This window comes from Manis javanica, chromosome 6, assembly GCF_040802235.1.
Source record: "Manis javanica isolate MJ-LG chromosome 6, MJ_LKY, whole genome shotgun sequence".
Taxonomy (NCBI): domain Eukaryota; kingdom Metazoa; phylum Chordata; class Mammalia; order Pholidota; family Manidae; genus Manis; species Manis javanica.
Genome location: NC_133161.1, coordinates 141,833,764 through 141,858,230, shown reverse-complemented (window position 1 = coordinate 141,858,230; position 24,467 = coordinate 141,833,764). Strand labels below are relative to the sequence as shown.

The 24,467-nt window shown below is 47.7% G+C and overlaps 1 protein-coding gene and 1 long non-coding RNA gene across 8 annotated transcripts in view; one reads left to right on the top strand and one right to left on the bottom strand.

The window, feature by feature from the left end:
• Positions 1–2,146: 2,146 nt before the first annotated feature.
• Positions 2,147–22,515, bottom strand: LOC108406452 (uncharacterized). Of its 2 annotated transcripts, XR_001855464.3 has the most exons (4): positions 19,476–22,515; positions 15,715–15,887; positions 3,994–4,206; positions 2,147–2,529 (listed from the first exon to the last, which is right to left on the bottom strand). It is a non-coding gene; the product is annotated as an uncharacterized lncRNA (long non-coding RNA). The 2 variants fall into 2 exon arrangements; XR_012132667.1 differs by lacking the exons at positions 15,715–15,887; positions 19,476–22,515 and adding an exon at positions 10,669–10,863.
• Positions 18,746–24,467, top strand: part of UBASH3B (ubiquitin associated and SH3 domain containing B) — a 129,956-nt gene continuing 124,234 nt past the window's right edge. For 2 of the 6 annotated variants that reach the window (XM_036992809.2, XM_036992812.2), the window contains exon 1: positions 18,748–19,238. In XM_036992809.2, coding sequence (XP_036848704.1) covers positions 19,111–19,238 — 128 coding nt within the window. In that variant the 5' untranslated portion in view covers positions 18,748–19,110. The other 4 variants (XM_036992815.2, XM_036992816.2, XM_036992811.2 and 1 more) reach the window with 3 other exon arrangements.

The window sequence follows — 24,467 nt, the reverse complement described above, 5'->3', positions numbered from 1 at the left end:
TTCTAGATAAGGAAGCGTGGTACAAATGTCATGGTCTGGAGTCAGGACCCCTCAAGTTAATTTTTGTTTCAGTATAGCAAACCATACTCTGGTGAGAGGCTTCTGGCTCCATCCTTTATACAAGGTGGCTGTGAGGGTCAAAATCAAAACGACTTTGGGTTTTGGAGAGGAGAGAGATTTTTTTTCCAGCAAGGAGAGAAGGGGCATTAGGCAGGTTTCATGGCCTAAGTAGCATGTGAGCTGGGCAAAAACCTAGAGAGGAGATGGGGTGTTTAGAAGGTTTATCCTAGGGAACAGAAAAAAATGTTTAAATATTATCTCAAGCATAGGTTTCAAGATTACTGTAGACTAAATATTCACATCCCTCAAAATTCAAATGTTGAAACCTAATCCCTAGTGTGATGGCTTTTGGGGGTAGGGCCTTTGGGAGGTGATTAGATCATAAGGATGGACCCTCCCCATGAATGAATCAGTGCCTTATAAAGGAGACCCCAGAGAGCTCCCGTGGCCCTTCTGTCATGTGAGGACAGCAAGAAAACAGCCTGTCTATGAACGAAGAAGTGGGCTCTCATTGGACAGTGGATATTCTGGCACTTCCTAGCATCCAGAACTGTGAGAAATAAATTTCCATTACTTATAATCTACCCGGTCTATGGTATTTCATTATAGTATCCAAATGGGCTAATACAGTTATGCAGGCAAGTGAGAGCTGGTCCCAAAGAACTTGTCTTAGAGATCCGGGAGTCCTCTGGATAGGGCTCAAGTAATAATTAATTTTTACTGCTCTGGCTCCCTTTTTCTGATCCTCTCAGAAGCCCACCTTGTACTAACGCACTATTTTCTTCAAGTCCATTCCTAATTCAATTGATAACATAGCAGCCCTTTTAACATTAATAATGCTCTAGGCTCTTGCTTGGATTTGGGTGTTTTGCTTAAGTACAGGTGTAAAAAACCTATTTTAAGTGGACTAATTTGTGTATAGTTGAGCTCATATTTGTTCTGTTGGATTTGAAGTCACATGGTGACATTTTCCAATTCTGTCTTGTAACCTGGGGGAGGGGAAGGCACTGTACCACATTCAGGACCCATGGGCCTCTGCACACTCACTCTGGATGTGGCAAGGTATGAAAGCCAGGCACCTTCATTCACCTCACCAGTGGATTTAAGTACCTCCTTCACTGCCCAGAGCACTGAGGAATGCTTCTGATTTTTCCAACAGTGTGCTTCTGAATTTTCCCGAGAAACTAAAGGTGACGTTTGGGCTGGGCAGGGTTAATGAACCTATTTGTAGATCACTTTTATACCACTTCTGCTAAGGTGCAAATTTCGTCAGAGAATTGTCCCCTTCCCCACTCACACTCAGCAGGTCTATCCTGAGACAGACAGAGGGAAAAAATCAAGGTCTGGAGTTCAGAATCCCCAGGGTGGAGCCCCCAGTTGTAGCCCTTACAAGCTGTGTGGCTGCAGATCACCTGTTCGCCTCACTGAACCAGCCTCCCACCTGCAAAATGGGTATAACAATAGCTGGAGTCTTCCGGGGTCTTGCATGGTGTCAGGGACATGGAGCAAGGTAAGCTGCAATGTGGCATTCAGACGCTCTTGATGTTGCCATTATTTCTTCCTTTTTCTCTTCTCTCCATTTGCATAGCACAAATGCCACTGAGTTAAGAAGAGAAGAGTTGAAGAAACTGAAGGACCAGGAGCCCTGGGGCAATTCATGATCAGAAACTGTGTTGGGAAAGATATTAGGGTGACCAGAGTAGAGGCTGCAGCCAGGTAAAGGAAAAGGAAATGCACCCTCCTTCCACCGTGCCTCCCTCCCTCCCTCGCTCTCCCACCTTCCTTCTCTCCCACTTGGTCAATGCCTTTGCGGTCAGGGAGGAGAGCAGGGAGAAGCGGCTTGCAGGGACGAGGGGACGTGAGTGGCACTGTGAGGCACTGGCATCAGTGCACGCCCCAGGGAAGAACCTGATGTCCGTAAAGTGAGAAATGGCTAGAAAAAAATGCATGTGTGCTTGGGCGGGGGATGTGCACCTGACAGGCTGCCTTTCTGGAGCCCCCTCCCACCATCATGCCTTCTAGTCGTTTCTAGACAACACTAAGAATAGTTTACGGATACATGCATTGCAGTTTGCAAGGTGTTTCATTTATTTTCAACAACTTTATGCTGTAAGTAGTATTCCCTCCATGTTACAAGTGAAGAATCTGAGGCCCAGTGGTTAAGTGACTTGCCCAAGGTCAAACTACGCAGATGTGATAGAATCCAAACCAAATGTTACCCGCAGTGACTAAACCAGGGATCACAGCAGGACACCAGACCGCAAGCATGGATCTGAAACCCTGGGCCTTGCAAAGCAGGAAGGGGAAGCTGTGAGGAAGGGTGGGGAAATGGTTTTGTTTATCCCCCCAGCTCTGTCCCTCCCTCCTCTTGTCCTCTGCTCTCTCCAGAGTAGCAGTGGCCCACGCCACCCCGGCTGCCTTTCTTCTTTAGACCACAAAACACTTCCCACTTCACATCCTGCCACAGACCTAGAAGTGCAAAAGTCAACACAAGAAAAGGATGCAATTAAAGGAGTCAATTCCTGTTCCTCCCTCCCTTCTTCTCTCCCCTCCCCACACAGACCCAGAAGTGCAAAAGCCAACACATGAAAAGGATGCAGTTAAAGGAGTCAATTCCTGTCCCTCCCTCCCTTCTTCTCTCCCCTCCCCACAGCCCTCCTCCAGCGTGCCTTATGAATACAGCAAGCTTCCAAGCCCCTTCAGACTGACAGCCAAGGACAACTATTAGGGGGCCTCTAGAACTGGATCCCGTCCCTTCTGATGGGCCCAGGAGATTTGAAGTTGCCAGGCATTTCCAGATATTTACTTCTTTTCATTCCTTGCAGATCATTCTTGCAAAACCAGAAGCAGCTCTCCTTTTACCACAGGGAGCTGAGTAATTCACAAAGAACCTCCTCCCCAGGGTTTAATGAGAAAGAGCAAGAAATCTCAGGAGCTTGGAGGTGGCCGGGCTGGATTCGGTTTTCACCTGTACCTGTGCTGTTTTCCCTTTACCCGTCCTGCCTCCCAGGGAAATCTCGTATTACGGGGCGTCAGCAAGTCGGCAAGTTAGCTAGACCCAATCCCACTGCAAAGGATGGCTCCTCTCCACAGCAATCATATGCCAACCGTACTCCCAGTAGGGGCCGTCTGACTTTAAATATTGTGTCTGTTAAATAGAAAGACACAGTCCCAGCACGGGGTTTCTTCTGCTAGCCTAAGTCACCAAACTGGAGCTTAATACCTACTTGTAGTTTCAACCTTTCCCAGAAATACAGACACTCAGGAATTTTCTGGTCAGCCCGATCAGATGATGTCACCTATGCCCTCTCCATCCCCAAGGAAGAGGAGATCATCCGCCTCATGGGACCCTCACCGCGTTTCCTCTCACACACACACAGAGCACCGGAATGTGTATGGCACGATCCCTTAGGACACTAACTAGATGTATGCATGCCACGCTGCTTGATGTACTGATAAATGTAACCTCTTATCTGCACGCATCCCGTGCTACAGAAGAAGTATTTAAGATGTCTCCAAAGTTTATCAGAGCATGCCGATGGGCTGCTTGTCAGGGCATGGTCCTTAGGAAAATGATGAATAAACTCTGTCTTTCTTAAATGTAACAGTCGTGTTGATTTCAGTTGACATGTCTTATTGTCAGTTCATGTGAGCTGATGATGGGTTTAAAAAACAAGGTCACCTCATTTACATGTGCCGCACACCTTCCCCTGGGGCCTAGCAAGGCCTGTTGCCCATCATATGTTTCCTGGGGAAGAAAACCAGGCCAGTCGCATCCCTTTTGTCTTCAGTTTTGTCCTGTGTGCTTAACATCCCCTTTGAGCCTGTAGGGACTTCGTAGTGAGGAGAGGCTAAGAAGATGGAAGAGGCCTAAATGGACATCCACAGTCTAAGTCCTTATAAATGACGTCCTTGCCCTCAAGGGATTCTTACCTGGAGAGTGCCTCCCTTGAATCTGAGCAGTCATTTTAAGCATGCCATTAAAGGTGATTCCCAATTTCCCATCTGCCAAATGGCAACAATACTGCAAACTTCCCAAGACTGGTGTGAGACCATCAATGCGGTCACTGATAGCACCAAGTTGCTGAGCATAATCCCAGTCCGGTGCTCGTCCAGTTTCAGGCTCTTAGTAGGACTTCACCAACCCTGCCCAAGAATGAGAACATACGGGCATTGGTTATAGGAGCCCATATATACACGTCAAAATCCACCAAGCCATTGGACACTAAGACTTGTGCGTTTTACTGTATATACCTCAATTTAAAAAGAAAAAGAATAAAAAAATAAAGGGACATAAGAAAGAGTGAATGACTAAATGAATATAATAGTTCATTGTCAGTATACTAAGAAAAGTGATGGGTTACCTCACCCCTCACCTTCTGGAGGATTTTATAGCCTGCAATGTACATGTATGCATCACCTTATTTTAATCTTCACACCCCTCCAAGTAGCTTTTTTTTTCTCTCTTAGCAGATGAGAAATAGGAGTTCCAGACTTGCCTGCAGCGACTGTGGTGAGAGGTCACAGAATGGGACCTTGAACTCAGGTCTTTTCCATCTAAGCTCTGCACCACTGGTGCTTCCCTCTGGCATGCCTACCCCTGCTAAATAATTCAGGTCTCAGCTTCCGTATCACCTTCTCTGTGCCCCCAAAGTGCCCTCCTCCCTTCGGGCTCTTTCCTGTGCACCTGTTTTATTATTTTCTTTACCTCTTTTATCACGACCACTATTTGACATCATCTTGTTTGTTGCTGTTCCGAAGTCTGTAAGTTCTTCTATGTGCCTGGCTCTGTGCTGACTTTGACCTTCATTCCTTATATAAACAATCATAACAGCCTTATGAAGTTAGTAAACCCTCTTATCTCTATTTTACCTATGCAAAAACTGAGGTTTATAGAACTTAAGTTACTTTCCAAGTTTAAACAGTAGCTGCAAAGTTACACTAAGCAGAGGAGTTCAGCTATTTGACTGCAATGGCCACACTTTTCTATTCTGTGCTGGTGTCTCCTAAAAGTGCTGTATGGTTATTTTTTAGGCTAAGGGTGTTGTTGTGGTGGTGTTTTCAGAACTGATGTATAACATCTATAACATCTCAAGGAAAGCGGTAACATCCTAGCAGCTATACCAACTTTAGGTGGACTGAGAATTACTGCAATCATGATATAATTGATAGGTACAAATTAAAGAATGATTAGGGTATCTTTTCAGACCATTGGAGATCAGCAGCAGTACAGCCTCACTAACATCTGGCTTGAAAATGCATGTTCTTACTCTTCTCTACAAATTTCACTGAAGATCATTTCCCCAAGAGCACACGCTGACTGGTCCTGAGGAGGAGGTGGCCCAGATGTGTATTTGTGGAGGGGCAGCGGAAGTGAAAGGAAATTAACAATTTAAAACCTGCTGCTTATCACCTATCAAGCAAATACTAGAGTTGACTATGAATGACTGGACACAGAACATGGCTTTGAGTTTCTGGTACTTCTGACTGTGTTTCAAGGAAGTCTCTTAACTCTGAGCCTTGCTTTTCTCAAATGTAAAATGAAGGAAGTAAAACCTTATTTAACAGGGATGTTGTAGGGATTAAATTGAACAATTCATGTGAAAGACCTGGTGTGCAAGTAAACTCTAATCTCTGGCCTCTCTCCCTTGTTCTTTATGATTTATTGGTGCCTATGTGAGCTATGAGCATAAAATAAAGAACAAGATCGATGTTGCAAACAAGTACACTGGAATACAAACATCTCCATGAATGCTGCCCCCCAGCGTAGCGGCCCGGCTTGGTAAGCTACCCACTGCCTAAGTATGCTGTGTTTGTTCAGAACATTTCTGGAATGCTTCTCTCTACCAGTCAGACCTCTATGCGGAAGACATTCACAGGGAATGAAATCAACCATTTGATATTCATCCATCATGGATTGTCTCTCATCCAGAACAAGTGAATGGGCGATTATTTTCAAAGCAGATCGACAGATACGAAGCAAGCCACAGCATGGGCGCCGGTTAACAGAGTAGCCATTCAGCCGTCGGATGAAGTATCCCTCAGCTTCCCAGAAGTTTTTCCAGATCTGCTCGGAGAAGCACTTGTTGGCAACGTCACCAGTAGCCACTTTCTAACTGGGGAAGTGGGTTGGCTCTGAAGGACAGCCTGTGTTAGTCACAGGGGGGCAAGGGATGGGAATGTCCCTGGGGACATAGGGACCAGAAATAGACTTAGAAATATCTAGAGCATTCTTTTCTCTAGAGAAAGGTTCACTAGCTTTAGTGAGGTGGAGTAGGGTGGCATGTAATAAGGCTGATGTGGGAGGGAGGCCGCCCCATTTGAGGCTACAGCACTGCGCTGGAGATGATGTCAAGAGCCTTATTTACAGAAAAATTTGCTTTGACTGTGGGCATCCTAAAGAACTACTCTGCTTAGATTTCAAAAGCCAACCACGTTGATGCTCCGAACTAGGGATTACTAGCTAGTTCTGTGGATTTATGAGAAGCCTGAGAGGTGAGGTGAAAGAGGAAAAGCTCACAAGCAAATAACCCAGCAGCAAGGGCAGCTCTGAGGTTGTGGGGATCTTGCTGCTTGCGCTGGGGACTCTTCATGGGAAGCAAACCTGCATCTCCAGTTTCATCCCCGGCCATGACGGCTCTGTTTCAAGGCCGTAGACCATCTCCTGCTGGAGTTTGCCTTCTTTTGGGCAAATGCACAACTGCTACTGGGAGAAACCCAAAGTCCTTTATAATTTGAAAGGCTTAACTGCAATTCATTCTTTTTAATTGGAACATTTTTTTTCAAACCCACAGGAAAGTTGAAAGAATAATACAACAAATACCCATATATCCCTTCACCTAGATTCACAAACTGACAAATTTTCACCATACTCACCTCACTTGGCATATATGTATACCTTATACGCGTACATACACATTTATACGTACACTTCTCTTTATCCAACCATCCCAAACTAGGCTTCCCATATCATGACATTTCGCCCTTAAACACTTCAGCTTGCTTCTCCCAAGGACAAGAGCATTCTCCTACATAACCGCAACACCATGATCACCCCTAGGGAAATCAACAGTACAATAAATCACCAATGTTGAGTCCAAACTCAAATTTCCCAAACTGTTCCCAAAATGTCCGTCATAGCAGATTATTCTGGGATCCAGAATCCAGGCGAAGTCTAGGCTCTGCATTTGGCTATCACATCTCTCTACCTTTCTCCAGTGTAGACTGCTCCACTGTCTCATTCTGATGTACACAGTACTGGGTCCTTTAATGAGCCTAGGCTACTTGTCCTGAAGAATGTCCTAAAGAATATCCCACATTCTGGATGAATGACTATTTCCTCGGGATTAGATTCAGGTGATATTTCTGACAAGAGCACTGCATAGGCTGTGATGTGCATCTTCCACTGCATCTCATCTCAGGAGACACAAGTTGGGCCACTTTGTGATTGGCAATGCCAAGGAGGAGCTCTGGGTTAAGGTGAGACTACCATTGTCTCCACTGTAACAGTATGTTTCTCTCCCTGCTATTGTAAATGATCTGTGGGTGAAAAACGGTGAATATCCTATTCCCCAACAACCATTTTACCCAATGGCTTCCACGTCCATTAGTGATTTTCAGCTTAATCTGCCATTACATGGAGGGCTACAAAATGGGGATTTTTCTAATTCTGTCATTGTTTCTACACTTATTTAACACTGTTTTATAAAGAACAGTTTCCCTCCTTTCCCTCCCCACCTTTTTTTCCTCTCCTTGTCTTTTAAAGTGTCACTATGTATTTATGGATTTTTTTTTTCATTCACCTGCTATAATCTAATATCATCATTTAGGGTCAAGAGATGGGGTGATCACAATGGATTTTCTGTGAAGGGAGCACCTTCAAGTGGCCTCCGGGATCCTTTCTATATAACCCTATTTATCTTGGGGCAGTTTCCTACTTTGTGGTACAAGATGCTCTAGGCCGACCTGTGCTTTCTTTGCCTCTGACTTGGAATCAGCATCTCTCCATGGAGCCTGATGCTTTTTAGTAGGACATTGTACTTAGAAACCAAAATCTAGGTGCTACGTGTGCTCTCAACTTCAGTTTTACAATGCAATTTTAAACCAATGTGTTTCTAGGCTTCTGCTACCCATTCCTGGGATTACTGAGGCATTATGAGGGCTGACAACAATGTATCATGACCCCAAAAGACAGTTAAACCTTCTTTCTGAGATAATCTACATTTTGATCACCTCTCAGAAGCTGAGGGGTGATCCAAGCCTTCATTTGACCTTACCCAAGAGATTTGTCTATACTGCATTAAGTAACTTGCCCCACCCTCCTAAAAGTACCAAGTCATAAGACATTTTTGAACCCCACTGAAGAAAGAGAGAAGAACATTACTAAATCGGCTTTCACTTCCGAAAAACCCGGATTTAAACACTGATTTACTCTCCGGTGTCACTGTATTTTCATGGATGGATGGGCACATTGTATAAATTTTCTGAGCTGAAAATTTAAGTTTCTAAAAAGAAAAAGTTATTTTTTCTTGTCCCTGGGAAAAATATATTTCATGTAGTTTCCTCACATTGCTTTGTTTTCCTAGATGGATAATAAAAAAGGTATTATACTTGAAAGTGCTAGAAAATCGCAGAGAGCTACGTAAACACAATTGCTAAAATAGAAACTAGAGAATGACATCTTAGGTGGGCAGAAGTGACAGAGGTAAATGAAGGGAGCAAACTCAGTATCCGGCTCTTTAATTAAGTCTCTGACTGAAGGGACGATTTGGACTTGGGTTCTTTTCTCCTCTCTGACTTCCCTTTACAGGAGCTTCTAACTAATGAACAGAGAACAGGTCCTGAGAAGATTTCAAGAGTGGTGGTCTGGAGGCTCCGGCCAATGCCCCACTAGACACTCAGCCCCAGGAGCACCCATGCTTAGCCTGCTGGGAGGACAATGACTAATGTAAAAGCCAGGGCCTGCAAGAGGGGAGCCTTTTGTCATTTAATGACACAGGTTTACCAAAGTGCTATTCCCACTGAACATTGTGGGTTCGCTCAAATATCACCTGTCTTCCTGGCTCAGGCCAGCCCATTCAAGCGGGGTCCTCCTGGAACTTGGAGTTACTCACAGCACTCTCTGCATCAGAGACACGAACTACGGACAAAGAGCTGTCTAATCACTGAGGAATCTGGGGGAAGGGGAGCACGGTCCCAACCAGGCCTGAGCCAGTCCAGCCAGTGCAGGGCTGCGGAGTGGAAGGTACTTGGCTTCAGTCTCAAAATCCAAGAAGCGGGGAGATGCAGTTACATGTGTGCTCACAGCGTGCCTCTCATCTCAGCTGGAATGCAATCCCAGTCAGTTCAGCAGACATGTATTCAGCACCTACTGAGGGCACAACAGTGCATCGTCAGAGCTCACACGCTGCTCTGGAGGTAAACACTGAGTACATGGAGTGCCTGTCACTGTGCTCAGTGTAATGATAAAAGGAGCAGAGATGACCAGGATGTTACAGATTTCATCCACACAGGATGGGCAAGGAAGAGTGGGGAGGGTGAGCAAGGCCTCTTGGAGTAGGTCAGGGGAAGGAAGACTTCCAGGCAGTGGGGACAGCATGACTTGAGAGTGGTCTTCTCCAGATGGACTGGGAAAGAATGATTTACTTACTCATTTCCTGTCCCTCCCCGTAATCTGTCTCTGCCCTTTAACTCTAACCATGAGGTTGAAAAGTTTCTTCTGAACTTTCAAGTCTGAACTTAAAATAAACTGCTCTAGGGAGTATTCGTGTGTAGGCTAAATAATGGCCACCCAAAGAAATCAGGTCCTAATCTCTGGAAACTGTAACTGTTCCCTTATAAGGAAAATAGGGTTTTTGGAGATGTAATGAAATTAAGGATTTTGAGATGGAACGATTATCCTGGATTATCTGGGTAGGCCTTAAATGCAATCACCTGAGTTCTTATAAGGAAAAGGCACTAGGAGATTTCAGAAATATACACATGGAAGAAGGTGAAGCAAAGACAGAGCAAAGGAGATTTGCAGATGGTGCCTTAAAGACTGGAGCGATGTGGCCACAAGCCAAGGAATGCCAGCTGTCCCAGAAGCTGGCAGAAGCATATGAAGGGATTCTCCCCTAGAGCCTCCAGAGGGAGTATACCCTGTGACAGCCTCATTTCAGCCCAGTGACACTGATTTAAGGCTCTGGCTTCCAGAGAGAATAAATTTCTATTGATCTAAACCATCCGGTTTGTGGTGATTTGTTACAAGCACCACAGGAAACTGATAACAATTGGATTCTTCCAGAAATCACGTATCCATTTTTGCCCAGGAGTCTTGTAAGAAGGAATTGGGGAGGGGGAAAGGGTGATCTGTTCTTTGCTTTATTAATTTTGCTATTATTTTTCAGGACGTATTCTGACCACCCACCCCCAGAGAAGCATCCAGCATCCCCCTGGGACATTAGCCAACACTGCTGGTCTCCACTCTAGAGCTGCACTTGTGAAAAGACTTGCCCTGTATTTTTGAAAATGACATCGCTAACTACCTTGTCTTCTCTTCTGTTTTTTTTTTTTTTTCACAGTACTACCTACTTAAGGCCCAAATTTTAAAAGAAAATAGTTTCTCACCATTCTGGAGGCTGGAAGTCTAATATCAGGGCGCCTGCATGGCTGAGTGAGGGCCCTCTTCCCGGTCGCCAACTTTTCGCTGAGCCTCACGATCGGTCGTGGAAGGAGTGAGGGAGCTCTCTGGGGCCTCTTTTATAAGGTCACAATTCCCATAATTCCCCACCTGCGTGACCTAATCACCTCCCAAAGGCCTTATTTTTTAATACCATGACACTGAAGGTTAAGATTTCAACGTAAGAATCTGGTAAGGACACAAACATTCAGACCATAGCATTTTGGACTAAGTGGTTTTGGATTGCTGACCTAACCATTGGGTAGTGACAGATTTCTCAGGAGGGTGTCGAACCTGGGCAATCATCAGCTAGGGAAACACTATCCGTAAAAAAGTCTGGTTCTGCAGTCACCTAAATTCCCCAGCCTTGCCCCAGGATTGGAATCTCCTCCTTTCCCCAGACCCCACGCTGCTGCCGTGCAGGTCTTCCGAGGCGACCTGATCTTTCCCATCTCCGACTGTTGTATATTGTGTTTTTCCTGCCGCAAACACCCTTTTTTCCTTCCCTTCTCTTTCTCCCCAGCCTCATCCTGCTCTCCTATCCCATTCCTTGTCTAATTAACTGCTCTTCATCTTCTGTGTCCAGCTCAGGCATCCCCTTCCCTGGGGAAGCAGCCTCAGCCATCCTCCCACAGTTCTGGGGCTGTAGCAGTTTAGGCAGCTCTGTGTCTCCCAAATATCCCGTGTTGTCACGGTCTGATCTAGACTTTGCACTCCTTAAGCCACAGCCGTCTTTGAGCCCAGCCCAGATACAGCAAGTATCCAAATGCCAGCAGAGGGAAGAAAAGGGGGGAAGGAAGAATTTTGTTTGTCATTTATTAATTAGTCACCTGATGACTTGATGAGTTTAGTAAAGTCACTTCAGTGTCAGATTTGCTGCCACCCCCTTTACCCACATATCTTCACAAAACAATCTTGACCTGTGGGTTCAAGCAGTCCTGTGATTCATTTAATAGCACCTACCAATAAATCTTCCACTAAAATGAGCTGCCTGTTTAAATATTTTAATTGATACTAATTAATTAAGGTTAATCATAATGTGCCCCCTGGAGTCGGGTTCAGAGTATTTTAGTTTTCAATGCCAGTTTCAGTATTTGGCAGCTGTGTGACCTTGGGCAAGTCACACACCCTCTCTGGACCTCAATAGGTTTATCAATACATTGTCCATGCAAGTACCTGCCTGGCAGTATTGCTGATAGTATGAAATAATGGTATGTGAAAATCTTTGCCTACAGTGACCGGTCAACATGTGTTTGTTCTTTTTCCTCCAAGGATTATGATGAACAGATTGTTGGAGGGTTGGGGAGAGCTGGGCAAGGGGACGCAAACTGGCAGGGGCAGGCACCTGTGCTTCGTCATGAGCTCTCACTGTCTGCCAACTCCTTTATCCTCACAGCCCCCCTCTGCAAGTAGGTTCTGAGAGGTGAAGGACCTCCCTCCCTCTTTTGAACTGCAGCTGCTCCATCTGGGTGCTTCCCCCTCCCTGCCAGCCCCCCACCACCCCGCCCACTCTCAGGGCTGAGGGAAGAAGCCCCTGAGAAGCATTTGCCAATTTCTATGATGTAAATATACCCACCCTGGCTGATTTCCAGCTACTAATGGTTTAACAACTGGCTCCAGGCATTCCCAAAATTGAACAAGGGGTCTTGACTAGCTACCTGAATGGCTCTGGCACAACCCCTGTCTGTCTTAACCCCCCAACCCCCATCCCCCCCAATAACTGGACTTCAAGTTTGCTCCCCTCCTTTATTCCCCTTGAGCATCTTCAACTTACAGTCTTTGCATTTGCTGTGTCCTCTGCCTAAACTCCCTCCCTGCACAAGTTCCTGTGGCTGCCTCCTTCTTGTGGTTCAGATCTTTGCTCTGCTACCATCTCCATGTAAGTGGCCCTCCCTGCCTGCTTGTGCCAGGATGGCTCCCCACCCTCAGTCTCTCCTTACAACATCACCCAGCTTTCCTTCTTCCACAGCACTTGTCATTGTATGGAATTCATATTTCCTCATTTCCTGTCTGCAATAGGAACTTCATCTTATTTCTGTGCCCTCAGCACATAGTAGAGGCTGAGTGAATAATGGTCAACAGAATGAATTTGTTCAAGGTTGCATATCTAATAAGGAAGAAAGTAGAAGTCAACACAGAGCCCACACTCTTGAACTCCCTAACTACGTTACCTTATCCTCAAGTGGCTTATAGAATAGTCTGGAATACAGTATAATTACATAGTCACAGGCAACTGTAACACAAAGAGATCTCTTATGTGCTGTTGTGGAATACAAATGGGTGTAACTATTTTGGAAAATGTTTTTGTGTTACTTTCCAAGTTAAAGGTGACCCAGCAATTCTGCTCCTAGGGATATACCCCAGAGAAACTCTTGCACACAGACAGCTGGAGATGCATTAAGAATCTTTATAGCAGCAGTGATGAAAGCAACACTTGGAAATAATCTAAACACGAATTTAGAGGAAAGTGACTATTATTCAGCAACCAAATCATTGAACTACCCAACATTCACCGGTATGGATCTATCTTAGTCATGCGCTCTTGAGCGCAACAAAGTAAACCCTAAAAAACTAAAAATAGCACAATACCCTCTATGATATTAAAAACATCTAAAAATGTTTTAAGCATACTGTTTACGATTACTTATATAATTATGTGACATGGAAAACAAGGGAATGATGAACATAAAATACAGGATGAAAAGACCTGAGGTAAGAGGAGGCAGGAGATGGGCTTGCTGGAGTGGGGAGTGGTCATCTGGTCAGACACAGGTTATCATCAAGGTCCTAACTTTTAGGTGAAGGGCTTGTGGGTGTTTACTGTACTAATTAAAACTGAACTGATTAAATAACTAGATAAATAGCTGATATTGAGCCAGTTAAGGACCAAGGATTATGCTTAATTCTATGGACCTAAAATCTTAGCATGCAAGGGAACTGCATAAATGTCATCAAGATTCATGTGTCAGGCAGCATCCCATCTTGCAAGGAGGGAAAAGCTCCGAGGAGCTGTACAAATGGAAGGTTGTTACAGTCAGAATGAAGGTGGGACAAGGAAGTTCAATGATTATTTCTGGCAAGGTCACCTTTCCTTAGGGAAGGGCAGGGGGTCATATCTGGCAGATTACCTCACTAGTACTGACCAAGAAATTCCAGACTGATTGGTTTAAAATTCCACCTGGGAGAGGCTGAAACTGCAGTTAGGTTAGGTATTAAGTCTACCTGGGCTTAGCAAAAGTGTCTCCATTTGGGGCCTGTTGTTTCTTTCAAACAATATATTATTCATTCATTAGAAAAATATATATAATGACAATTTATACAGTCCCACAAAAATTCATTAAAATGCATTTTATAGAATTTTAAAGGGGACTTACATTTTAAAAAGCAAATATTAAAAAATCATATTTTGCAATCCCTGAGATACCCTGAATTTTTAAATGGTGAAAATTATTTTTCCAAGTATCTTGGTCCATGACTATTGTCTTCACTCTTAAATCAAGGCCTCTTATTCTTTCTTTTGCTTCAGACCTAGGTTTCATATCTACTTAATTTTGTCCTATTTCTTCGAAATAAAATTTCCCCTTATGCTGCCTGTACATCTTTTGTATACAAAAAGGAAGTGTGTGAGAAGTGTAAAAAGCTTTTCTTTTTTTTTAGCTTGTACTGTTCATTTCACAACATTTCTATTGTTATGTGTCAAATCAGGGACACAGATCCTCATTAGTGACAGTTGGATGAGGCCTTTAAAAGGAGGAAATGTGGACAATAGAGAGTCTCCTACGGGAATTCCAGAAGAGACATGCTGAGGTGTTTGTTCCAAGATGGGTAGAAGAGAGATAAAAATGGGCTCTCTCCTCTCTTTGTTTTTGTGACTGAGGGAGAGATCTCAATTTTTTCAATGTGTGAGAAAAACATTAAAAATATTTTTATTGGTTTGGAGTAATGCTCCAAACTTTGTTCAGCCTTAGTTTTTCCTACTGTGTGACATGGCAGACTAAATAACTCATCAGTAATTGTGCAAATACTACTACAGACTTTCTATGTGTTGCAGGTCAGGGCTCCCTCTTAAGGACAAATTTAAGACTGTGAATAGTCACCAATCTCCAGGTCCTGAGATCTGTTATGACTGTGCCTTAGAACAGGGTAGGACTGACATGACTTTTTAAAAAAATGTATCTTCTTGAGGTGTAACTGACATATAACATTGCAGATATTTAAGGTGTACAACATATGGACTCGATACATTTAAATTGCAATATGATTTCCATTGTAGGAGGAGTCACATTATCATTTCTAGTGATGGGAACAGTATGACTTTTTAAAGTCCATTACACTCTATCCTTCTGTGCGGACCCTTGTCCTCTCTCCCCAGCCCACCCCTCACCCACACATCCCTTCCCCACAACCCCTCCCTCTCTCAGGAACTTCACTCCTTTCCACTTTACTTTCTTTTTTACTAAACTGTGGTCTCTTGTAACTAAACTGAGCATTAAAAATCATCTAATTCAGTGTCCTTCAAACTGTTTTTTCCCCTTCTTCCAGCTTTATTGAGGTAGAACTGACAAACTAAAATTGCATATATTTAAGGGGTACATTTGTCCATTGGACTTTTACATGTCTTTTTGAAAAATATATACTTTATATCCTATATTACTTTAAAACTTTTTTGACCCTCTAAGCCATCTTCCAACAGAACATCTTAAACAAAACCCCAAGATGTAAAGCTGATAAAGTGCACCCACTCTGAAAAGAGGAAGAGATATGCCATCTTCACCCACTCAGCCTTCAGTGGGTAACCCTGACGCTGCTCACAGAGTTCCTGAAGATCCTTTGGCAGAGCCTCAGCATCCCCGGCTAGCGCCAACACCCTCCTGTGGCAGGTGGGGGAGCTGAGGCTCAGAGAGGGGCGGGGAACGGATCCGTGTCTCGGCCAACACCTCAGCCTCCCAGCTCCCAGTTCTGGAACCCAGCCGGCCTCGTCCCCCTTTCCTTACCACGTGGTTTCAGACTTCTGGCCCGGAGACATCCTCTGGAAGCCTGGGGCTAAAATCATTCCCAGTGGCTCCCAGGCGGCCTCTGCATTTGCCAAAACAGCATCCCCACCCTGGCGACCTGGAGACATTCTGCTGCCAGTCCTGCCGCTTCCTAACACGGGACTTGACTTCCACTCAAGGAAGGAGAGAAGCAGAGGAAAAAGACATCAGAGGCACGTCAGACATTATGAGTGCAGTTAAGGGAGCCCATCCTGGGTGTCCTGATGGCTGTTTCAGGAGGGTTACCACCCCCAAGAAAGTGGCTGGCCCAGTGGGAATAGAGTTAAACAGGGCTCACGTGAACAAAAAGTGGTCTGTGATCCAGGGTGGATGATGACAAGACCCACTGGTGCAGGGGGAGAGGACAACTTGCTTTCCCTTCTGAGGAAGCGGCTTAGTGTGGCTGTGCAGGCTCACATCCTGTGAGGGGCACCCCCTACCCTAGGTCCCTCACCCTCACTTCTGTCAGACATTCCACCAGACCTATAGTCATTCCTCTTCTCTTTGTAATATAACAATATGGACATTTCTAAAGCTTCCCTTGGCTTTTTTCAAAGTCAATACAGTTAAAGCACAATGCATCTTAATTGCCAGCCCCTCCACCCTGTGCAGAACAAATGGCTGCAGTCCTAAATAGTAGGCATGCTGGCACCCAGTGAAGAAGGGCGAGGAAGCCAGGCTGGGGTTTCTGTGAAAGAGTCCCAGACAAAACAGTTCGCACCTAAGGGTCTGCTTTCCCATAGTGCTTTTTCCAGGCTACCTAAGACTATTTTTACATCCATCACTTCCTCTCACAGTTTGCCTAGAGACAGGGAGAACGACAATTAATTCAATTCTTCTGGAGAAACAGAGATTCAGCAATTTTGTGTCAAGGGGCATAGGGCGAGTCAAAAAGTGACTGTGCTACTTTAAAGGTTGGTATCTTTTCATCTGCACACCAATGGCAGTAAGTGGTCATTTGGACAAAGTTTAAGAGTTCAAATCCTGCCTCTCCCACTTACTAGCTATGTGACCTTGGACTGGTCAAGGTATTTGACCTCTGTCTGCTTCAACATCTCCATCTATAAAGTGGCTGATGATAATAATATGGTAGTACCGGATTCCTTGCCTTGTCGAGGGACTAAATGAGTTATATTATGTAAGAAGCTCAGAACAGCACCAGTGTATAGTAAGTTCTCAACAAATTTGAGTTGTTATTTGTATAAGGCTTATGGTTTACAAAGTGCTTCCACAGACATTACTATCTACTGACTAGACTCCAGATCATTTGACTCACTCCAGGCATTTGGAAGAAATTCCAAATATTGGGTAAGGTCCAGCATCCTTTTCTGAACACATCCCAAGGAGGCTAGTCTACTAGGTATGGTTTTCCCAGCCATGCTGTCTCTGCTCCATGCCCTGGGAAAGCACTCTGCTAGGCCCCAGGACACTTCCTCTGCTCTGGCAGAAGCTCCCATCCAGGAAGTGTGAACTGTCCCTTATCCCTCACACAGCGGGAGGCAGAATTATGCCCACTGGAGCCCTTATCTCTCCACTTTCAAACACCACTGGATATTCCTTAGAAAACTGATTCCGGGCAAAGAGAATTAAGCCATGTCATTTCCCCTGATAAAACCTTTACAAAGCCTTATAAAGTAATGTCAAAAAAAGCTGCTTCATGAGTGCTGGTCACCATCCCTCTCCCAGGCTCCAGACAGGGAAGGGAGATGACATTTTTGGAGACCGCAGTGTGTGTAAGGCTAGGTTAATACAATGCATACAGGTAAGGACATGGGGCTGTAGAGAGCAGAAACAACTTGCCAAAGGCACCACAGTGGATAAAAGCCCTCACTAGGCACTTTCGAACCTCTCTGTGCTGAGTTTTCTCATCTGTAAACTGGGATAATAATCACATACACTCCATAGGGTCATAAAATTTCAGGGAGTTACTTCACTTATTGTGCTTAGCACAGTGACTCACACATACAAGAACCTAATCAATGTCAGGTATTATTATCATTATTATCATAATTATTATTACCTGAAAAAGAGCAGCTAGGGTTTACTCTGTGCCTTGTCCATTACACCAGTGGGGCCTTAGTCCCTGACTGAGCACAGTAAGTTTGTCTTTGAATGGAGGAGCTTTCCTATTGGAAAGCCAAGCTCATGGCGCGGGGTGTGTGGTAGTAGGTGTGGTTAGGACTTGCATTTCCTTTGAGGTGGGAGCAGTTTTGTCCAACCTGTGATGCACTTTATGTTCCTCACTGTTGAGCAGTTGATGATCAGGGTCCTCTCTGAACCCTTTTATGGACAGGGCACTCATTCCGTCGTAATGAAAATCAACACACTGCATTTCCAACACCTTTTATAACTAGGGTTCTCTCTCAGTTTCTTCTTCCTCCTCCCTCCCCTGCCCCTTCCTCCTTTCACCTTCTTCCCCTTTCTCTTCTTTCTGCTCTGTCCATTCCCTCCTTTGCTCTCCCCTCCCAGGCTTGAGCGCCCCAGGTCCCAGGTCTTTGCCCTGAAGTCGCCATCTCAGTCATGGAGAGCATGGCAGGTCTTCAGTGTGGCCACTTGGTCGGCTGATGGGAACTTGGTCTCCAAGGACCGTGACACTCCCCTGAGCTCTGCAGGGTCTCTCGAAAGCATAATCTTTTTATCTGGGCATATGGGTTGGCCTTCTGGTTCATTAATACCATCCATGAATTCGCCCAGTTTCCACTATTAACCCCATCTAGAACATAGGAAACTTGAATTGGGTTCATCCGGTGTGTCAAGGCCCAGGTGGCCCTAGCACACGCCACAGAGGAGGTTTGGGACGCGGACGCACCAGGGAGCCTGCGCGGGTGCGAACCCCGCTCCGGCTGGAATCCTCCGCGTAGAAGCCCCAGACCGCGCGGCCCGGGCCCGGCCTCCGGCAGCCTGCCGCTTTAAGAGAGGGGCGGGGCCCCGGGGCGGGCACGGCAGGGCCGGCCCACAGGCTCCTTTTCCTTTTTGATCCATTCAAAAATTACTCAGAGCAAATTCCCGGACCGCTCGGAGGGGAGAAGGCAGGGGGCGGAGGAGAGCGCGCGGCTGCCGGCGCCGCGCTGGGGGCTCCGGGGGCCGGAGGGGCTGCCGCCTGGTCCGGCAGAAGCAGCCCGCGGCCGTCTGGCTCCGGTGGCCTCACCAGGAAGCGTCAGAGTCTCGGCGCTGGGGAAGCTCCGAGCGCCGCCGCCGCCGCCGCCGCCGCCTGCCGCCGGCTCTCGGTCCCCGAGCCCCGTGCGCTGCTCCCGCCCGGCGCCCCCCTCCCCCGCGGACGCTCCGGCCCGGGCGCCCGCCCCGGCGATGGCTGGCCGCTGAGCAGCAGCTCCGGACGGCCACCCCAGCGCGCTCGGCATGGCTGCGAGAGAGGAGCTGTACAGCAAAGTCACCCCGCGGAGGAGCCGCCAGCAGCGCCCGGGCACCATCAAGCATGGGTCGGCGCTGGACGTGCTCCTCTCCATGGGGTTCCCCAGAGCCCGCGCGTAAGTGGCCGCGCTCGCAGCCCTCGCGACCCCTCCCGCCGCGCGCCACCGGCCCTCGGCTTCGCTCCGGCTCGCCTCCAGCGCCTGCCCGCCGGGCGGCGCGCTCCCGGCTGCCCACGACCCGCTGGGGGGCAGGATGGGCGCGCGGGCGGCCCGGGACCCGGCTCGTCCCGGCGGGGGCGCAGGGGAAGACGCCGCGCGGGAGCGCCTGGCTGGCGGCCTGCTCGGGATGCTTACGGTGAGGCACGCCCGAGGTGAGGCATGCCTGAGGGCACCGGGTGCGAGTCCCAGGGGCCGTGCCCCGCGCCGGGCCTCCACGGGTGCGGCCGAGCCGGCGTCGCGCGGGCCCCACGGAGAAGTCAGGCTCCCCCCTGATCCGGAGCCCGGGGCTGGCTCGGGCTTCTCAGATGGCTGGGAGAGGGCGAGCGACAGCGGGGAAGGAAGGGAGGGGAGGCAGGCGCTCCGGCCGCGGCGGCTCCCGGCTCCGGATGTCGCTCTCCGGCTCGGGTCCCCCCGGAGGAGGAGGAGCGGGCGCGTGGGTGTTGCAGCGTGTTCATTGATGGGGAGGATGGAATGGGAAGGGGAAGCGATTCCTCCTGGGCCCCTGGGCCCTCGTCAGGGGTGACGGCGGCGCAGAAACCAGTGGGTGCCCGAGAGTAAGGCGGGGGAGCTGCCCTTCCTCATCCTTCTTCCCCTCGGACGGCGGGGTAGGAAGGGCAGAGAGAGCGCAGGTGGCTGTCCCTGCAGCCTGCTGGGAAGGGGCCTGGTCGCCAGCACGCGGCGGCGGCTTGGCAGGAGGAGCCTTAAGCTGCTCCATCAACATCGTGGGGCTGGAACCCTGCCTAGGAGGAAGCCAAGGCCCCGCGGCCAAGCCCTTGGTTAATTCCCCGCGGGCAGATCTTTTTAGGTGGGGCCCCAAGGCCTGGGATGCCGCGGAGGCGCTGCTGCTTGGAATTACATCACCTGAACTGGAGAGTTGGGCAAACTTTAAAAGGAAGGGCTGAGTTAAGGAAGTTTGGTCTTGTTTCCACCTCCTGTTTTCAGGTGATAACTCTGGGTTCACCCTTCCTTGGTTTCTGGACAAATCCTGATTATTCTTTGCTAACTTGGCTGTAACCTCTTAATCAAAGCAGACGTCTGATTTTATCGATAAATTCTACCCAGCCTGCTGAGAGGGTTGGAGTGGCCTTGGAAGGGAAGGAAGGGACTGACATTCCTGCCTCCCCCTGACTTCCAAGCCCTGGGGCTCCAGTCCCTCAGGCCAGAGTTACAGGCGGAAGATGTGGGAGCTCTGCAGGGGGCTCAGGTGTGGATGTTGTAAGTGGTGTACTTATGAAAGATCCACGCGTATAGCTCTCCTTAAGAACGGAGGTAGGGGTCGGGAAGTTGGCTGGGCAACCCCGCAGAAGTAGCACTGTCCCGGGCACCTGCGTTTCTGTGAAATGAGGCCAGTAATAAGGACCTAAAGTACTTAACTGAGGGAAGAAATACTTAACTGAACTTCTCAGACTGTCATGTCTGCTATTCAAACCTCTTTTCCGCACTGGGTCCAAGAGGAAAACTTGTTTACATTCTGACACATTAGGATGATGGTCTAATTTTGGCTGGCTCAAGTTCTGAGATCTCATAGCGTTTATCAAGTACTATATATATATACACTCTTCTAAGCACTTTAACCTTTATTAACTATTTCATCCTCCTGGCAACCCAGTGAGAAAGACAACTCTCTGCCCATTTTATGGACTTGGAAACAGAGGTGTGGTATGGTTTCACAACTTGCTCAACGTCACAACGCGAAGCAATCGGACTGGGATTCAAACGAGGCAGTGTGTCTGCTCAACTCAGGCCTCACATCCAGGGCCAGGATGTGAAGAGTTAGTGCAGTAAAATGTTTAGTGCAATGCCTGGCACACAGTCACCAAGTGTCAGGTACTGTAGAAGTTTCTGTGGCTGCTATAACAAATGACTGCAAATTACTGGGTGACTTCAAATAACAGAAATTTGTTCTCTCATAATTCTGGAGGCCAGAAGCCCTAAATCAGAGTCAGTAAGGCTAAAATCAAGGTGTACGGAGGGGGGCTGTGCTTCCTCCAGGGACTCCAAGGGAGAATCCATTCCTCGCCTCCTCCAACTCCAGGTAGCTGCCGGCATTTTTGGCTTCTGCCTGTATCATGCCACTCTCTGCCTCCATGGTCTCGGTGCCTTTTCTTATGTCTGTGTCACATTCTCCTCCTGCCTCTTTCCTATAAAGACAACTTCTGATTGCATTTAGAGCCTTCCCAAATAACGCAGGATCATCTTTCCATTTCAAGATCCTTAACTTCGTCACATCTGCAAAATCCTTTTGTTTCCCCCCATAAGGTAATGTTCTCAGGTTCCAGGGATTAGGAAAACAATATTTTGGGGGGAGCCACCATTCAGCCTCTCTACTATTATTACTAGCGTTGCTTCTCCTTACTGAGAAGGTAACCAAGTGGGTCTTGATGCAGCAGCCCGGGCGGGAGGGAGATTGGGGTTTCCTCTTCTGTCTCCTCAGATTCTCTCCCCAGAGTCACCCGATCTAGTTCCACTCTCGCCCGCACCGCAGGTTGGCTTCTCTTCTTCCTCACCCTAGGGAGGCTGATGTGGCCAGCCTTCTTCCCCTTAGTGACTCAGGTCAATAAGAAGAGGGACTTCTCCACCCGGCCCGTCTGAGAGTCCGAAGAGCAGACTTTTAACTTCCTTTTAAGTCAGGAGGGAGCATGATGAAATTCAAAGCAGGAGAGAGCTGGGACAGTTTCCTGGCTTCAGGGAGATGTGGCCATGCAGGATTCCTCAAGATGGGATGCGACCCGTGTCTGGAGCATGACTTCTGGAGAGCCTGGTGGAGCCAGGCAGACAGCTGTGGCTTCTCCTCCGGGGAGTAACTGGGCCTTGTGTGCAGCAGCAAGAGGGGCCTCCCACTGGGCTTTGGGTGGGCCGGCAGGGAGCTCAGCAAGACGCAGGTCCCTTACAGCCTGCGTTGTGCTGTGGTCTTGGACTAGTCCCTTGACCCCTCAGGGCCCCACTGGCTCCCCCGGAGGGGAGCGGGGTTACTGAACATGCTTGTGCAGTGCTAGACGGAGCCACCGGGAAGAGAGCTGAGCAGGCATGGTGACCTCAGAGAATGTGCTCTTGGCTCATGCCACCCCTGGGGCTGTGCTAGGTTTTTTCCATTCCATCCTACGAATTTAGACGCTGTGGTCGAACCTGACACGCGGAGAGGGAATAAGAAGTGACGACTTTTACGGTGTGTGTGTGTGTGTGTGTGTGTGTGTGTGTGTGTGTGTGTGGTGTGTGTGTGTGTGTGGTGTGTGTGTGTGAGTGGTGTGTGTGTGTGGTGTGTGTGGTGTGTGTGTGTGTGTGTGTGTGTGTGCGCGCGCGCGCGTGCACGCTCAGGAAGGAAACATTCAAGGGGCCAAATGGCATGTCCCTTCCTTTTTCTTTTGATGACTCCTGGCTCTTCCCTGTTCCAAAAGTAATAAAAATAAAAAGTCCAGCTTGGTCAAGACCAGAGTGAGGTGTTGGTTAGAAGGCAAAGCAGGGTGTGTGCATGCTCTGCAGAGGCCTGAGGAGGAGGCTGCCTGGGGGCAGGGGAGAGGGGGGCTTATCACCCTACAGGGCGGGACAGGAACTCTGATAGTTTGTTGCTTTGCAACTGGATTTCTTAACTATCCCCTGCTGGCTGGCTGTGGTTTCTGGGGCAGTAAAACTCTTCTCTCTTATCTCTTCTGTACCTTGAGGCCAACTGGGGGAGCCAGGCACTGAAGGATGGAGTTTTCGGAGGCCTTGCTGCTGTTAGCTCTGGCCTTTTGCGGTTTGATGCTGCCTGTGGCTAGAACCTTGTCTGTAGCAAATGGCTTTTGAGTGTTTCCTAGTGACTGAGATATAATCTTGCAAAAGGACACTGTGGCAGGGGGTCCTTATCCTGAGTTCTAGTCCAGCCTCTGAAGTGAAGCTTTTACAGCTCCATTTAACCTTTTCTTCCCTCAGTATCCTGACCAGCTCCCGTGCATGGCAACGTCTGTCCCTTGTAACTCTCAAGGCTTTCTGAAACAAAATGAGATCTTGGACAGGAAAGGAGTTGGAGCAGTTAAAATTATAATCTGGGCACAAGATAGCTATGATTATGGCGTTAGTGTGTTGGATTGGAAGGAAAGGAAGGCGGGGAGATGGTGGTCGACGCCTCCAGCAAGGATTTACATGTGTTATGCAATTGTCCTTTTGTCTACTGAGAGTATTTGAACAGCACCTAGTTAAAGAGCAGGACAGTGGCCGAAGGAAAGATCTGGAATAAACACTTTCGACTTTGCTTTGGACAAGCTGCATTAGCTATGCCTCACGACCAAAGATAAAAAACAGCTCAAAGTTGGCTGCATGAGGAATTGAGGGGCATCTTGCAGACTCCATGAATGCAAGTGCCCAGTTTCCCTGGTCCACTCCAGCTTACCTGGTGGCCGACATCGGAACCTCTGAAAGTAGTTGCTCAACTCAAGCATCTCTGAATTGTGGCCGATTCTGGATAGGGGCTTGTGGCTGCCTTCTCAGGGGCTTTGGGTAGAAAGAGAAGAAAATCCATGGCCCACTTGGAGCTAAGGGGATCTTATAGATGGGCAGGGGGAGGAAGTCCCTCATGTACCCACTGTGACTGTGTGCCCATGTGCCCACACAATACTCCTTAATGTTGGTGTGTTATTTTCATTTGAAAAATTGCTCTCACATGCACTAAATACCATCCTTGATCAACACAAAGCCCTGTGCAGTAAGGCGCACCAGCAAAGCCTTGCTGTTTTTTAAAGATGAGGGGGCTTGAGACTCAGAGGATCTCAGGGACTTGCCTCCTGTGGGCTGTGTCACTGCGACCACCTCAGGCTAAACCGCAAGTCTGGTGAACTTTCCAGGCTATGTAGAGGCCCTGGTTCAAAAGGAAAGACCTTGCTGTGCATTTTTCCTAACTTTATTTATTGAAGGGTAGTTTATGTAAAATAAAGGAAACCAATTTGGAGATTGATCAGTTTTGATAAATGGATACACCCGTGTGATCCCCGGCACAAGACACAACACATGTTCATCCCCCCTCAGTCTCCTCAGGCCCCTTTGCAAGTCAACCCCTTCTCCATCCCAACCCCCGAGCAACCTCCCATCTGCTCTCTGTCACTAGGTGAGTTTGCATTTTCTAGACTTGCATGTAAGTGGAATCATGTGATGCAT